The sequence below is a fragment of the Coloeus monedula genome, assembly GCF_965178545.1.
Source record: "Coloeus monedula genome assembly, chromosome: 4".
In the NCBI taxonomy this organism is placed as follows: domain Eukaryota; kingdom Metazoa; phylum Chordata; class Aves; order Passeriformes; family Corvidae; genus Coloeus; species Coloeus monedula.
The window spans coordinates 30,279,738-30,297,049 of record NC_138784.1 but is presented as its reverse complement, the minus strand read 5'-3'; the positions used below and the strand labels follow the sequence as shown (position 1 = coordinate 30,297,049).

General features: G+C 34.5%; 1 protein-coding gene across 1 annotated transcript in view; it reads left to right on the top strand.

The window, feature by feature from the left end:
• The window catches only part of CFAP54 (cilia and flagella associated protein 54), a gene marked incomplete at both ends in the record, with an annotated part of 101,850 nt that overhangs the window by 38,014 nt on the left and 46,524 nt on the right, over window positions 1–17,312 (top strand). Inside the window, 12 exons of the mRNA XM_082279856.1 lie at window positions 166–308; window positions 2,316–2,463; window positions 3,437–3,592; window positions 4,867–4,989; window positions 6,998–7,138; window positions 7,574–7,670; window positions 10,600–10,689; window positions 11,325–11,451; window positions 12,314–12,407; window positions 13,292–13,431; window positions 15,070–15,288; window positions 15,706–15,842. Coding sequence (XP_082135982.1) covers window positions 166–308; window positions 2,316–2,463; window positions 3,437–3,592; window positions 4,867–4,989; window positions 6,998–7,138; window positions 7,574–7,670; window positions 10,600–10,689; window positions 11,325–11,451; window positions 12,314–12,407; window positions 13,292–13,431; window positions 15,070–15,288; window positions 15,706–15,842 — 1,615 coding nt within the window. The remainder of the gene's footprint in view (window positions 1–165; window positions 309–2,315; window positions 2,464–3,436; window positions 3,593–4,866; window positions 4,990–6,997; window positions 7,139–7,573; window positions 7,671–10,599; window positions 10,690–11,324; window positions 11,452–12,313; window positions 12,408–13,291; window positions 13,432–15,069; window positions 15,289–15,705; window positions 15,843–17,312) is intronic.

Here is a 17,312-nt window from a genome sequence, read left to right as displayed (position 1 = left end):
ATCCAATTGTTGCTACATGTATTTTATTCAAATATGTCAGAATACTCTTAAGAGAAATTGTAAATTTACATGTTGTGGGGAGTTTTGAAAACTTCTTTATCCTATAATTATATCTGGCTTGGTTATTTGATGAACGTGTCAACTCACTGTTTGTTTGTTTTGTAGGTAGCCTATCAGACTGGCAACTTTAGATTGGCCAGAGCAGCATTTTCACCAATGTGGGATTATTTTGTTTCAAATTCTTCTCAACTGCCTCCCAACGAAGCTGTTATTTCTGCAAGTAGTAATTTGACTATATCTGAAAAAAGGTAATTGGTGAAACACAATTAAAATAATAATTAATTATCTATAATTATTTTCTAATTATAGATGTGCACATTTTATTTAGAAGAGTTCCAAGTTGTGGAATTTTGTTCAGGATTGTGATATTAAAAACTTTCTGAAAAAAATGTTGTGAAATTTGTTATAAAAATATAGTGGTTTATAATTAGTAGAGGATTTTTGCTATTTATGGAACTGCTAACATTTACACACCTAATTCTTTATAATGGCTGTTTTCTTAAGGTAATTGGGAAACGTTCTAAAGTGGGTACTTGTTTTGTGTGATGCATTTTCATATGCAAAACATATAATATGCACTGGGTTCTTGACTTTCCAATTAAGGGAGCAATAGATCTCAGAAACTGTGAAAATTTTGTCAAGAACACCAACCAAAATAGGTAATGCTTGCTAATTTTGTTTTGGGGTGGCTATATAATGTGCCAATAATCTTTGCTGATGCTAAAGGGCTTTAGAGATATTTAAAATTAATTCTTCTATAAAAAAATTTCAGATGTTCGACCATAATATTATATAAGTTTTTCATAGCCCAGCTAGAAATTTTGTGGTTGCATTTACTGAAATTCAATAGATCCAGATTTGGAAATACATCAAAACTTAATTTATTCCCAGATAAAAGAAATTTTTATGAAATAATAGACATGAAATATCGTAAGAAAACTAGTTTTAAATGTAAGTCAGCTATTTATGATTTGATAATGAATTAACATCATTGATAATGAATACAAATCATCAACTTCACTGTCTGCCTTTCAAGTACCACCACGTGTCTGATACTAGGCATACAAATGCACCAAGGTTCTTAATGTTACATGCCATAGCCATAGAAGCACTTGGGATTTACACACAACCTGTAGACTGCATTGATGCCAGCAGATAACCACTACACATCCTATTTCATGAGTATCCCTGGCCTAGGCAACACAGCAGGAATAGTCATTGTGCTGTTTTTTACATCTGTTTTTTCAGGGTTTTTTTGAACACATCCAGCTCTAGAGATAACATTGAAATGAGTCTATTTTCAGATAAATCAGATGAAGACAGAAAATTTTAAGTAGCTGTGCAACGCAGTTTTGGCATTTTGCTTTTCTGACAGTTATGGCCAAGCCTCTTTTTTTTTTTTTTCTTTACAATTAACATGGAAGATTCTCACAGCTGTGATATCAGGCAGTGTCAGTTTTACTGACGAGTAGGTAAGAACTTGTACTCTCTAAAGGCACAGCAGAGGGAGCCTGAAGGAAAGGAAACCTGTGTTTCCAGCCAGAAGCCCTGGTGGTGGTATCTTGGTAATGTCAAGTGTGTCAACATGTCTATTTGATCTTCCTTCTCGATTTTCAGTCTTTTTCAGGAAATACAATCAAGGGGAAGAAGGAATTTATTTCTTGTACTTCAAAATCATAGGATTTTTCCTGTAACAAAAATATAAAAAAATACAGCAAGTACAAATGCCTGCCTGTCCCCAGGGAAGAGAAAAAACCGACCAAAAAACATCTTGACAGAAAAGCAGGCAAAAGAAAAGAGATTCTTTTGAGACATGTAATACAAGACATAAGTTTTGAAAAGGAGTCTGTTAGTAATACTTAGTAATGGACTTCACAATTGCATGTATCATTCAATGTGTAAAAGGAGACAGTGAAAATAAATAAGCTGTAGCACCTGAAGTTTTCAAAGAGTTCAAAATTAGTTTCACTGGATTAGATGATACAAACAAGGAAAAGTTGTCTTAGATTAGCAGAATGTGGACAGCAATTTCAAAAGGAATCTTACTTTTATTTATTATGTTTTTAATTTAGAAATTTTAAGCAATTTTTTCAGTTTTGTATATAAATCTTATTTCCAGAAGAAGCTATAGTAATCCTTTTTGTCCATAATTTTGAAACTAAAAACTTTATTTTATTATAATGCAGTTTCAGGCATGCAAGATCTGAATAATAATGAACATGCTTTTACTGTTCTTTTGCTTTTGTATTTTGTAGGTTACGTTTTGAAGCTGTATCTCAGACTTCTCCTATTACCTTGCACCTCTTTTTGAGGAATATGTTTGCTGTCTCTGACATTAATATCATGGAAGGAGCGCTCTTCTGTGATTCCATCTGTTCCAATGAGATATTTTATAAGGAGCAAGTATGTGTGATTTAAAATAATATACTGGATTTGATTTTACTTTTTCATCAGCCTTATTTCATCATTGCAAGATAGATGTTGCAATCAACTAGTCCTGTTTCCAGAATTCTCCATTATCTGTGGGTTTTCTTTCTGAAGTATATCAGAAGCTGTTGATTGTTTACATCCCGCTGGAATGATGGTTCCTGAATCAGTTATTGCCTAATCCAAAGCCCCCTGATTCCTACTGAGGAAGGATTTTTCTTAACTTCAGTGGTGGTAGACTATAATTTAAGAAAGAAGTATAATAATTGTTATTTTTAGCCTACTAAGATGTACCTCAAATTTTTAATTTTAAATATTTATGCTATTAAATACATATACTTTAATTAAGATTTGCCTTCTAATAGGGTTTTATGGTTTTAATATACTAATACTTTATTTCAGACATTTTTATAGTATAATGGCATGTTAAAGAAAAAAAAAGCCTCTTTCTCTTTTATTCGGGTAGTCAAGCTTTGCCTCTGGTTTTATTGCATTCCTGTTCTATTCCTTTCTTTGCTGAAGTACTTGTAAAAAATGTGAGCAGTCGATTACTCAGTGACTTACTGGATTAACTTGCACTAGCCAGGACTGCAACAGGTAACTTGAAGGGAAAGGAAGGAATTATCCTTCCCTTACCTACTCTGAGAGGCTGGCATGTGAAATTTCCGCTCCACAGTTTGAGGTCATTAATCAGACTCAATTTGTAAGTTTTATGGGCAAACTCAGAGGGCACACTTAGATCAAGAGCAATAATTTCTTTTAGAATCAGGAATAATGTGTTTTTTAATATACTTCTAACAGGTGTCAATGTAAATTCATTTTGAAGCTTTTATCTTACTTGCTGCTTATCCTGCTTTTTAAACTGCAATAACATTTGTCTTCTTCCACTCTCAAATGATTTGAAACAACAGAATGCATATTTAAACCAAAATGTGTTTTGCCTTTACAGGTTGCAAGATTATCAGAATGTGAAAGAATGGCTGTGGCAATTGATCTTAGCAACTGGTTGAACGATGCAAGTTACTCCCTGCAGTCTGTTGTACAATGTTACGGCCTCCTCGCCCCACTGATTTATCACAAGATTTTTTTAGTGCCAGTAGTTCAGGTGAGAGCATTGTAAGACAAAGCAGCTGTCAAGTCCTGCAGTTATGGTGATTCAAATTAAACTTATAATAGACAGTTGGAGAGCTAAATATCTAGGCTTCGACTTCTTAACAGCTGATGAAAGAAAAGCCTTTTATAATTTTACGTGTCCCCAATGCATGTAGGTTCGGTGTAAGCTGCACACATTCCGCTCTCAGATACGGAGAGGTAATTGCTGTATTGATTCTTTCTTTAGGGTGACTGATGGTATTTTAAACTGTAGCAGAATCTACTATACAACTTTTACATGAATGTTATTTACAGATGGCAATTTTGAGGGAAGAAAAGAAGCATTTGCCTGTGTTTCTGTGGTTTTGGTTTTTTTTTTAATTCGGAATGTTTGCTTCATATCCAGTTTTGTTTTCTTCTTAAAGAAAAGAAAGCTATTCAGTGTTTTGATAATGCAGTCTTCAGTTTTCAGGCATGTGCTCCTTTCCAGAAGCAAGCACCCTCTCTTTGAAAACAGAGTACCTGAATACTTCCCTGCCACTTATGAAGCAGATGTGTTTTATAGATTCAGTACGGATACAGTGGAAACATGCAAATTTTTCCCTGTAATTAGGTAGCCTTTTTAGGTGGCAGCAGTAAGAGTGTATTCACTCTGTGAGAAAGCATGAGGTGACTGCACTGCAGGTGAGGCACAGACTCAAAAAAAAAAATCATCTATTTGAATACAGGGATAGCTTCTTGCTTAAGATGTTGTTGGCTGTGGTGACCTACTACAGGGACAACTAGCCACTGGAAATGGCTCCTGTTTCAGATTTCTGAATTAAAGTGAAAAATAATTTAGCCACATGTTCTTTTCATGTCTGATAGTCAAAATAGGGGAAAGAAGAATTTTATTTTTACAGCATACTGGAAATATTTTTCTTTAATTTGAAATTCTGACCATCTCAATATATTTTTAAGCAGTCCTCCAGTAGGATTATATAGTCTTGCTGAATTAAACATTCTTGGATTTCATGTTAGTTAAATCAGCAAAAATATCCATCATGTATCTATAATTTAATATCTGGGATTTTATGTGAACATGTCATTTATTCCAAAGAGCTGTGGTTGAAATCTTGACACTGTTAAATTAAATGGAAATTTTATTACTGGCTTTTGTAAAAATCCTATTCATTAGATTTCAAAGTATTTTTGAAGTTCACCATCAAATACAATAGGCTGTACAGAGGTACAAGCTTGTAAGTATGCTCCAGACTCCAAACTTTGGTTTAACCCTTGTATTTACAGATCCTCATTAAATGCTTGGCTGTCCTCCAAGAAATTCCAAGTGCTACTTTGCAAAGGAGACAGGAAGGATGTTATGAGAGTATTCAGCATATGATAGCTTGTATTTCATATCATACAGCAAAGGTATGGTGTGTATTGTTGTGCTTACAGCTTAATTTGAGATATAGCTCTTGTCATTTAGAGAAAAAAAAAGAGATTTAGTAAGCTGGCCCTCAGAATATCTTAGAGAACTAGCAATCTTAAATAGTAAAGGCATACAAATATTTATTAGTATCTTTGAATCAGTGCATTTTATATAACAATGACATTTTGACTTTTTAATATTTATTTATTCAGAAAATAGTCTATAACTATTAGTCCATGTCATTAGGTCCATATTTTATGTCATTGTTTGTATTTTTACATTTAAGGTAGTACTATTTCCAATAAGATGTGCACATAATATATAAGTTTAAAAGTTTATTTGTTGCAAATAAGCCATATTTGTAGTTTTAATCAGATTAACGTATCTGGTTTTGTTGCTGATTAGATACAAGAGACCTTATACTGTTTAGTCTTGCATGCTGGCAGAAATAGAACACCTTGACTTTCAGCCATAATATATATCTGTAGATGACATTTATGATTCAGATACTCAATCTGTTTAGTGAGATAAGGAGAAGCATGGTACTGGAGTTTTTTCCTTGGGTTTAGAGACGTGCTGCACTTAAATTACTTGCTATCATAAACGTGTGATACTGAAAAAGTGAGCTTTCCTCTAGCTTTGAGTACACCTCAGCTAAGAGCTCATACTGAAGCTGAGCTCAGTATGATTGGAGGGATTCCCCTGTGTTGGTGATTCCTCAGTTTGGTCTCTATAGGAGCTCAATCTCCATGCTCACCTCACAAGAGCAGATCAGGATCAAATAACCCTGAAAATTCTCTGCAAGGCCAGCATGGCCGTGAGGCCAGAAGCCAAGGACAATGCCATGGCTGGCAGAGCAGGACCTGGTAGTGAGGTTCAGCCAGGCATCCAGATTATCAGGTAAGTTTGTGGTGACGAGGCAGGTCAGATTTGAAGCTGGGAAGCCAGTCCACAGGTCAGGATAAGGCCTGGTGAAGTGGCTAGGGTCAGGCAGAGCCCAGCAGGCTGGTCCATCATATAGACTGGGAATAGTCTGAGGTCAAGCTCAGAAGTTGGTCCATGGGCCAGGTGCCCAGTCTAGTGGATCCATTGCCACACCCAGGCATGGCTTGGACCGAGCTGGAGACCAGCATTCCTGCCATATAGAAACCAGCAGGGAGTGTGGGCTTAGACTTGAGCTGAGAGGAAGCTCCTGGCCCCACATGCGTAGGCCCCAGCTGAATGCTCTTAGGGCCAATAAAACCTATTAGAAACCTTGATTAAGTGTTTGTTGTTGGATTCCTCAGCTAAATGACTACAGGTTATATTGCTGATTTTTTTTCCTTAGAGATAGCATTTCAACAGGGTAGCATACAGAATAGCAGAGAGGATGAGTGAATTGCAAATGCTTCTCATTAAAGCATCGTATATGGTTTTCTTTTGACTTACAGTCAGGTCATGTACTGTATTTATCCTAAGGTAATCTATACACTTAGGATCACAAAGGCAAAGATCCTAATGTGAAGTTAGCTTGCACATAGTAGAAGCACTTGGGCCTTTAGAGCTCTATCTAAAGGAGACAAAGCCATCTAAAAACATTCGCTACACTGTTAATTTATAAATTTCGTAGTTTAAAAATAAATTTCACTACTCCTTTCACTAATACAGATGGGATTTTAAAATGTGCACTTGATACCAGAGAGGTAAATGATGATCATTTAGTTACCCTTTATATTCTTTGATAGCAGTACTGCCTGAGAACAGGGAGAGTGTCAATCACAGCAATAGATACTTCTGGGTAAATCTTTCTATTCTCTGAGGAACAGGCTAAGCAGAAATAGAAGAGATAGATAACGTATCTGCAATTCCAATTATTTTACATGTCTACAGTCCTGGGGTTTTTTTTATTAAAAGAAACTTGCATATTGAGTAATTAATTTCTATTTATAATATTCATGCATTTTGACAGTAATGAAATATTGCATGTTATGTAAACCAAAAAATATATAACAGATGATTCTTTAATAGGTACTACATTCATGGAAAGAGTATGAACTTGCTGTAATTATCATTAACTATGGGAAAAAATTGTTGATCTCACCAACAGTTTCACTCAGCCTGTCAGGAGATGTGAAAACTAAAGAAACACACACTGGAAAAGAGGTAAAAGTAGTTCCTCTGGTTTTCACTTTTCTTTTCTCTAAATTCTGTATTCTATTATTTTGAAGGCTAGATTTATTAAATTTTTTTTGTTCTAGAATCATAGAGTAGTTTGGGTTGGAAGGGACCTTAGAGATCATCTAGCTCCAACCCCCAGCCTTGGGCAGGGACACCTTCCACTAGACCAGGTTGCTCAGCACCCCATCCAGCCTGGTCTTGAACACCTCCAGAGATGGGAAGTCCCCATGCTTGACATAATATGCTGTGCTAAAAAAATCGGGAACATAGTTTTTATTTCATCAGAAAAGAAAAATAATACAGTGTAGATGAAATGATAAGGTATAGATTTAGAAGACTTGGGATCTAAGCTAAATTCCACCCTTGAGATGCTGGTTTTAGTTAAGTTAAAGCTAAGTTTTCATAACAAAGTATTCAATATTTCAGAAGTGTTCCTCAAGGGCATCCCATTTAGCTGCAGTGGCAAAAGCAACAGAAAATCTGAGTACTCTTGAGACAAGTCTCCTCAAACTGACAGAACCAGGTAGGTGTGCTGTTGACACACTTCTTACCATTTTCTATGGAGTTTTCTATGGTTTATTTGTAAAAAAAAAATTACTGAAGAAGTACTTTTATTTCTTATATCTTCCATGATGAATCAGCCAAAGCAATAATGATCTTGGTAGTGATCACCTGGTAGTGATGTGTATTCAGATTTTTTGTCATTTCCAGTGGAACACTCATTTCTTCTTTCAGAGGAATATTCATTTGTGTACAATTCTGCAAATATATATGTTCTCCCAATCTATTTCAATTGAATTCCATGTTATTTAGGCTTGCTTTATCTTCTTAAATCAGAAAATGCAGTGGCAAAGACCACTGTCCATTTATAGCTTGTCTTAATACCTGCCAATGCTAGTAGTAATGGCCACTGCAGGAAATTTTAGTGGAGAAAACTCTCCCTGAAGAAAGTTAAGAGAAATTGTCCTTTTTGTGAAGGAATTGCATGCATACTAGTATTTAACTACCTTTTAACTCAGGAATGAATATATGAATTTTAAAATATCTTAGAGTCTGGATCAAGCACAAGAATTTTCTGGCTAATAATTCTGCCAAAGTTAGATGAATTAACAAGTAAGAATTATAAAGAAAACTTGGTTAGAACTTAAACTCAGAGACACTACTGAATTTTTCCCATTATATTTATGTGACATCTTGTACTTCTTGGAGCCTGGGTAGAATTGTAGAATAGTATTGGTTGGAAGGCATTTCTGGAAGGTATTTATTCCAACTCCCTTCTCAAACATGTACAATTAGATCAGGCTGCTCTGAGGCTTATCTGGTCAAGTTTTGAATCTTTCTGAAGAAAGAGATTTTGCAACCTTTATGGGCAACCTGTTCCAACAGCTGACCACCCTTATGGTTAGAGAGGTTTTCTTTATATGTGTTTGGAATTTTCTGATTGCCAGCTTGTTTCTATTGGCTGTTGTGCTGTCAGTGAGGACAGTCTGTCTCCACATTCCATATTCCTCCTATTAGATAGGTATAGATTCCTCTTAGCCTTCTCTTCCCAAGACTGAATAAACCCAGTTTCCTCAACCTCTTCTTGCTTTGTCATGCACTATAGCTCCTTATCATCTTGGCTGGCCTTCACTTGACTTACTCCACTATGTCAGTGTCTTGTATTACAGTGTCCAAACACAAACACAGTAACCTAGGTGTGGTCTCATGAGTGCTGAATAGAGGGGAATAGTCATGTCCCCTGACCTGCTGGCCATGCTGTTTGTAGTATAGCCCAGTATGCAACTGGCCTTTGCTGCAAGACCACACCACTCAAGTGCTAATTATCATCCATCATCTCTGTATATGCATTTGTTCTGAAGAGAAAGCATTCTTGTAAAAAACAGGATAAGGAATGATGGAAAAAATCCATTAATCTGTGCATTAATCCTTCATTTTTTGCTCACTTTGATGCCTACATTCCTGCAGAACAAGTTACATAATGAAAGAATTCTGTAAGTTAATTTAAAATCACATTGATTACATAATAAAAAAATTAATGGACTGATCACTTAGAAAAAACCAACATTTTCAGTAGCTGGCAAATAGTTGGTTGTTAAAGTCTGCTCTGTTGTTGAACTAGCCTATTTGTCAATAAGTTTCAGGATACAAATTGAGAAAAAGCGTTTTGATGAGGCCATGCAAAACTTTCAGCTGTCCTTAGGAATATCTGTGAATGGTTTAGGGCAATGTGCACACCTGTAGGGCATGCTGTTAAAAATGTTTTTGAAAAAGCCTTGTCATAGGAAATCCTTATAATTGAGTCAACACTTAGCATTCCATTGATGATAGTCTACAAGAAAAATGGAAAAGACCTGAATCTGCTTCTTCCGAAGAAGAGAAAAACAAAGTATTTCACACACAGTACAATTTAAATTCTGAAATTTCAAATATTTTCCCATTTAAACATTTTTGGGACATATTTTTCTTTGTGAAAATGCTTGTTTGGAGCAACATATTTTTGAACTTGTCAAATGGGAGAGAGTACTAAGAAAGGGTGTCCTAAAAAGAAAAATTTAAGAAGTCTGCTTTTCCTGCTGTCTATTTAATTGGACATTATTTACATTCAACAGACCTAAACTGACTGCTCTCACTGGAGGTTGTAGCTATTGATCCACTATTATAAGTGATTCCAGAGTGCATTTTTAATCTGGCTTTTTTCAGGGATTTGCTACATTGATGTTTTTCAACCTCAGGACTTGTCTAAGCACAAAATTTGTAGGTTGTGTTTCTTTATTAAGGAAAAATAACAAGTAGCACATGTAACATTGTTTTGGTGCTCATCAGTTAGTAAGGCACTTTTGTTTAACTGCCAGAATCTTGAATCCAAGTTGTTGCCCTATATATTCTGTATTCTATTTACATCTGTGTATTCTATATATTATTTACACCTATATCTATATAAAATATATTATTTATGGAATAGAAATCCATTTATATACATATCTTTATGTAAACATTTAGGTTAAGAAAAAAAAATCCTCTACCTACTTACATTATCCATATGCAGAATATGAATGCAAGCATTAGTGAATAGCAGTATCATATGATCAGTTCTTTCTGTATAACCTTAAACACATTTTTTGACATGTTCTTTCTGCACATTCACCTCCACATATGATTTACATGGATCTTTTTTAGACCTTTGATGAACTCCAGACATCCTCCTTATTAGTGTACTAGCTGGAAGTTTATCAGTCACATCTGTAAGCTCTTATTTAAGTTGTACAGCTACTTACATTAGAAGAAAAGAGCAAGCGTTTGAATTGCTCTCTGGATGACAGTGAGAGATTTAAAAGCAATCTCTGTGCTAGAGAAGGATTTTTTTAATTGTTAGTTACAGTTCCAGGTGGAGTTTCTGTTGTATATTCTCAGTGCTTTTCACAATGGATTTCATTTGGTTTTTTATGTAGGTCCTGGAACACAGCTTACAGGACAGGAATCTCCTTTATTCCTCTACCCTGTAATTTCATGTTGGACATCAGAGCGTGCTTATCGAGAAGGTAGGGATAATGGGTGTTTTTATTAATTATAAAGGCTTTTTTACTTCAGAAAGTTGCCAGTAAAGCAATCTCATTCTTGCTTGGAATAAGCTCTTGGAAATGTTATCTTCATTTGGTTCTCAAATATAAAAAATCAATTGAAACATAGCTTATAAAAAGTTCTCAATATAAACACATTTAGAAATGAATGTAACCAATGGTTTGGGGTGTTGATGCTAAGTATATGAAATATTAATATTTTAAATTGAATAATGTTTATTTTCTAATAACCTTAGAAACAAATTTAAAAAGAAATTGTGCCAAGTTTTCAAAGTTTCTGTTGTATGGAATGTTCTCTTTAAATTGAGATACCCCATTTCCACATTAAATTATTTTACTGGAAGAAGAATTCACAGGAATCTCTGTCTCTAGAATGTTTGTAATTCTAGAATTTTATCAAATAGTGAACTTGTGATTCTGGATACCCAATCACAAGAAGCATTGAGCAACTGCCATTTTGTATCCCTGATTTTAGTGTCTCTATGACTATGCAGCATGACATGAATAAGTGCTTTGAGACATACATAGCTGTAATTGTAGCTTAATTCAGAATCGTTACAGCATAAACACCTGTGTTATTTATTCCTTTTTTGCAGTGCTTAAATTCAGAGGACAATCACGTTTCCTTGAGTTCTTTGTTCAACTTTTGCACAAAGTTCTGAATGAAGAGAAGTTTCAGTGTGTTCTGGAGTGGGCAGACAGTGTGGAAGTTTACTTGAAAAGGTAGTGATATGATAGTGAAAAACTGTGATAGTGAAAAACTATGATAGTGAAAAATGACTATTATAGTAGTGAAAAATTACTACTTAGGCTCATGAGAGTCACAGTTACAAAAGAAACTAAGTTTTACCTGGTAAGACTTAAAAAGAAGCTGTGAGTTTCAGCCATCAGGAGTAATTTCCATGACCTTTAGTATGCAGAAGTTCCATGAGCACAGAGGATTATATAGCTACAGTAAATACTGTATTGTGACCTGATTATACCTGGAGACATAATATTGTGGCAATTAGCCACATTATGATGGGGCGGTGGCATAGCTTAGGAAGGTATATTGGGTTAAATCAAAACCAAACTGATCAGGGCCTACTATAGTGTCAAAAAAATTCTATGGGGAAAAGATAAATGGAGCCAAATTGTAGACACTTGCCTAAAAGCATCCTGTTTTTAAAAAAGCACGCCAGTATTTCTAAAATGTGAAAGGAAAATGACCAGTGAAAATGAGATATATGTTTTAGGGAACAGGAATTGTGGTTACAAGAGACCAAAACAATAGGACATGAAGAAATTCTTTGCAGAATTCTGTAGTATAATTTGGGTAATGAAACAAACTCTTTTTGTTGTACTTGGCATTAGGAAGTTGATATAGTTGTTACTTACAAATTCAGATTTCTGTAATAAACCTTGGAAGTTAGCACTTCTGTTTTCTAAAGAGGGTGAAGAAAAGAAAATATTTTGAATTTAAAACTGGAAATGAAATAGGAATTGCATGATATGCTTTATATGTCCCCAGAGATAACCTTTTACTATGAAAGGAGTTTAACATGATGATTGTGATGATGATGATGATAATAATATTTTTTATCAGGAGGAATGAAGACTTCCTTGGTACTGATGGAATTGCAACACAAGCAAGATCTTTCACTCAGCGAGAAGGCACACGTGCTGCAGGAGTTCAGAAAGTGAGTTTTATTTTTAAGGAGTTGTGTGTTTTTACTGGGTAGCAATACCATAAGAACAAAAATAAATTTTTAAAAATTGTCTCATGAAAACCTCAGCTAGAGACATCCACAGTTGCTAAAATTTGGGATGAAAACTCCAGCCCTCAGCTGACCTCTGCACTCCTAAAACCAGGAAGAAAAGTTGGCTTGAGATTCATCTGTAAGACCAACAATTGTGAGAATTTGAGATGAACCAGAATAAGGCATTCCAAAATCAGCAGAAACTTGCCTTTCCTCACTCCCTTTAAAATAGCATGGTGTACAATATGTATTACACTTTTTTATGAATAATTGTTCATGGTTAACTCCTTGTGCAGATATTCTAATTGCACAATAAAGGATTTTTGTTCAGGATTAATTTAAAATAAATTTTTACTTTTACTGGAAGATACAAATAATCTTAATGGATTTGTATTATTTTGGAGGAAGAGTTTTCTCCCTTATAATCCTCTAGTAAGGTGGTACTGCTAACATCTGAGATAGATTAGGAAAAGGGTTTTTCTCTCTCAGTTTTTGCATTGCAAAGTTTTACTATTTATAATAATAGGAAAAGGACTGTCATTATTTCTGCAATGAAAACGCTGGTATATGGAAGAAAATATTTAGGGACTTGCTGGCTTCTTTGTGTCAGGCACTTGACATGTACTATCCAGAAAAATTGGGAAGTTTTCTGGAATTCGTATTTCTTTTGCAGTCTTATTTTGACAACCAGTTCCAGATTTTTTTTTTTTAATGTTCTGTTCCTACATAAGCCAAACTGCTCTATACCTCAAGTAATTGATAATGGAGGTATAAATAAGTATTTGAAGTATATTTAAGATTTTGATGCAAGATTTTTTTTACAGGGAAAGGATACCTCACCTTCAAAGAAACCAAAGGCATCACCTGCCAAGAAACCAAAAAAAAAAGCCTTGCCTAAAAAAGGACCTCTTAGAGAGTATTTATTGAAAAATCCAGATATAATGAATTCTCCAGAAAAACAAGGGTAAATGAATACAGTTGTCAGGCTCATATACAGGAAAAAATATTTTGACTGAAATTTACAATTTTACAAGTTTATTTGTAAATTTTACAATTTTACAATTTACAATTGACAAGTTTACAATTAAGTGTGTGTTTTAATTTTTGTTTTATATTAAAGAGATTAATTTCTGTGCAGTCCTTTCATTTTTTTGATTTAGTTTAATATAATATTGGTTTCCACTCAAGGAACCAAAAACTGTTGCATTTCTGTTTAAGAAAATAGCTGTTAAAGGTTTCAAGTCTTTGTATTAATAATCAAAGCTTGTGTTTCAGTTGTGTTAGCTTGAGCATGTTGATTCGTCAAGGTGGAAAAGCTCTGTTAATCTGTGTGTTATAATTCTTTTCAAACTGCATTGGGGAGTTTACCTGTTACAAAGCTAATAAGAAATATTTATTATTTCCTGATGTTCAGGTAGTTTCAGAATGGTTTTTGTGGTCCTTCTTCTAGTCTTTTTGGACTATCTGTTCTGCAGCTTCCAGAAAACTGCTTTTTGATTAAAAAAATATCAGATATTCATTCACCTCTCTTTTGGCAGATACTTGTTTATATTTGGTTAACTTGCTAATAATGTTACCTTCTGACCTAAAAGAATTTGTAGTATTTGTTACTTGGTTCTTCGGTCACTTATGTTTCCAACAATTTGCAAGTAGGGAATTATAAATATTTGCATGTAAGCAATTATGTAACTGATTCTGGAAGTGTTTTAAATAACGTAGAAAAGTTTCCATGTAATCTTCTAGATATTCACCTAAACCATCCTAAAATGTTATTATTTGTCCTTTACAGAAAAATCCCTACCTTAAAATGATTTGCATGGCTTTCAGCAGAAAAGGGGATGTTAAACCTATCCTGGGTTTTTTTCAGCTACTCTTTTGTATCTTACATAATAGTAATGCTATATAATATAATCAAAATTGTATGTGGTATGCTATTCTGCCCACATTTTAAAGGCGGAAAACAGGCAGAAAAACTAATTTAGATTAATAAAGGGATCGGTTTACAGTTAATTTAAAAAAAAAAAGAAAAAAAGAGATTTGGTTTGAATATAGCATTGTGTATTTGTGAGGTAATACAGAATCTTTTCATCTGTCAGAGAAACTTAAAAAAGCTTTGTCTGGAAATTAAAGGCAGGCATCCAGATTTGAAATACTATGTTCTCTTCATATTGGAGATTGTTAATGACCAAATCAAAGCAATAAAAAGAATTATCCAGATTTATAGGATACTAGTAGACCCTCCTGAACTGACTGTTTGAAGCACACTGTGTTTGCTGTAAAAATCTGTTTGTCTGATTCAGGTACAAATAACTTCAAAGAGAGCTAAACTTTTTAAAGTACTAAGACAAATACCTTATGGGAGCTGGTAAGATACAAAATAGGATTTATTGTGTGTTATGTGCACTTAAAGAGGGAAAGCACAATTGCTTTGCTTGACTAAAGCAAAAGCCTTTGTTAGAGCTATGTCATGTGCTTATCTGCTTATGCATGTAAACCTGTGGATATGCAACAGGATATCTGTGTGTCTTTATCAGGACCTTCTTTTCTAGAGCTTCAAGAAAACAGAGTTTAATTTTTTGTTACTTCGTATGTTTTGGTTTAGGAAAGGCAAGGATAAGTTGAAAAAATTAGCTCATCAAACCTTAGTGATGCTGCTGCGTAAATACATAACCCGAAGTCAGTTTTGTCACATGTGTCTTGAAGAGATGCCCTGGAAGTCACAGATGAATATCTATCTGGCAGTTGCACACTACCACTTATTTAAAAAGAACCTGGAAGAGCTATATAATATTGGAATTAGTGGTTCACAGCATTTGGACAGGTACATCTTACTGCACTATCAGTGATCGCTACTAACAGAGATTATTGTGTTATTGCTGTTAATGCAGACAGATCTGAATTGCAATATATTCATATGAACAGTTTGACATGTGAACAATTCAGCTTTCAAATACAAATTACTTGTTACTTTGTAACAGGTTTTGCTTTCCATCGTGTGGGCATCAGGCACAGTTTTGGTTGCTCACTTGATTGGTGAGATGAAAGCTTTGAAATATACTATTCTGTGTTATTTTTTGGTTCCTTGCAACCTTTGGCTATAATTAATTATTTCTGATTCCTAAAGCTGTTGAAAAGTACTCATGTCTGAGAAACTGAATTTTGTTATGTATATCAAAATTCTTTTTGATATTATATGCGGGGGGTTTTTGTGTTTTCTTCTCTTTCTCCCATTCTGCAGTTACAATGTTTTGGATCCTGAGATATTCTCATTAAACAATTCTGGCACTGTACTGGCAAGAGAAGCTGTAGAGGATAACCTAAGAAAGCCAACTCCTTCTCTCCTTGAAAAGACAGAAACAACCAAAAACCAGTCCTGTAAGAACTTTTATTGGTGCACAACTGAAATCAGTTTCACCTTAACTTTTTCTTTCTCTTGATTTCTGTCTGTTTTGACCTCCATCATTAGCTCTCCACATCACCTTTGGAAAAACCGTCAGTCACGCCAAGTTAATAGAAGACATTTCTAGATTTCAATTGTCCTCTCTATTTTTTTGGCACAGCTACTATAACAGAAGTCATAGTAATTGATGGAGCATATCTAATAATTCTGAACATTGTTTAATCTATTAATAAATATGTTACATATTATCAATTAGTTATTCTTTATCCTATACTTTAGTAACAAGTTTCTAAGTTTAGAGAAATTAATGACACTTCCAATTGACATATCCAATTGATAATATTCCAAATTATTCTGAATTCATTGATAATTTCTTTCAGTTTATGAGGTTTGTAATTGGTTGGTAGTTTCCTTGACATTTCCTAGCAGGTAAAAATTTTCCTTGGTCATTCTGTAAGTAGTTTTTAAAGTTACAGACTGAAGTTTATTATTATCTTTCAAATTTTAAGTAGAATTTCATTTTCCTTCTCTACTGCTTTCTCCCCAGTGTTTCCCTGTGTCAGAAGCTACCTCAGGACCAATTTATTTTCTACCTCTTTTATTTAATTTCTCTTTCACATTTGACTTTTATTATTCTAGCTATTTTTAGTCCTAAGAGGTTTCAACAGGAGCCAAAAGGCTCCTGTCTGTGGGTAATTGTGAAATGCAGGACTTTGATTTCCTCAGACGTTAGTGACAGCATACAAGTCAAAACAGAGTACTCTGCATAGGCACCAGAAGTTCAAGAAGTAATCACAGGCCTGGTCTTTTCAATAGCACTTCAGGGACACATTCTTGCCACAGCTGTAAAGATCAAAATTCTCCTGTCTTTCCATGTTGGACTTCCTTAGGTTAAATCAACTGTTCTCTTTGCCTTTTCCAAGGAGGTGTGACAAAAACTAGCACTTGAATTCACTGGTTCTCTTTGCAACAGCTTGCTTTTAAATAAACACTTTTGTCTTGATGCTTACCAGCCACTGAGAACCAAGTCACTGAAAGTGGCTGAAACCTGATTAAAGTCCTGTTTACTATCTCCTAGCCTTTACAACAATTCTGATTAAAAGAATTACATAAAATGTGTAGATTGCCACAGAGTTCAAACACTGTATAGCTTGGAATTAGTTTCTGCCTGAAACCTATAGTTCAGACATTACCCTATCCCACTACCATGAACCTTTGCATTTCGCGTTGGGGGATATTTGTAGCAAATAAAATAATGAAGCAATTCTACACATACCACAGAATTTGTCAGAAATCCTCCTTTCTTCCTAACATCTCCTTTTAAGAGGCTTCTGTTTAAGAAAGATTCTTGCGAGCTTGGCAAGAGATTTCTTGCTAGAACTTAAGTGAGGATTGTGTTTTGGCTTTGAGGCTGAAAACTATCTGGTACCCATTATTATTTTGCT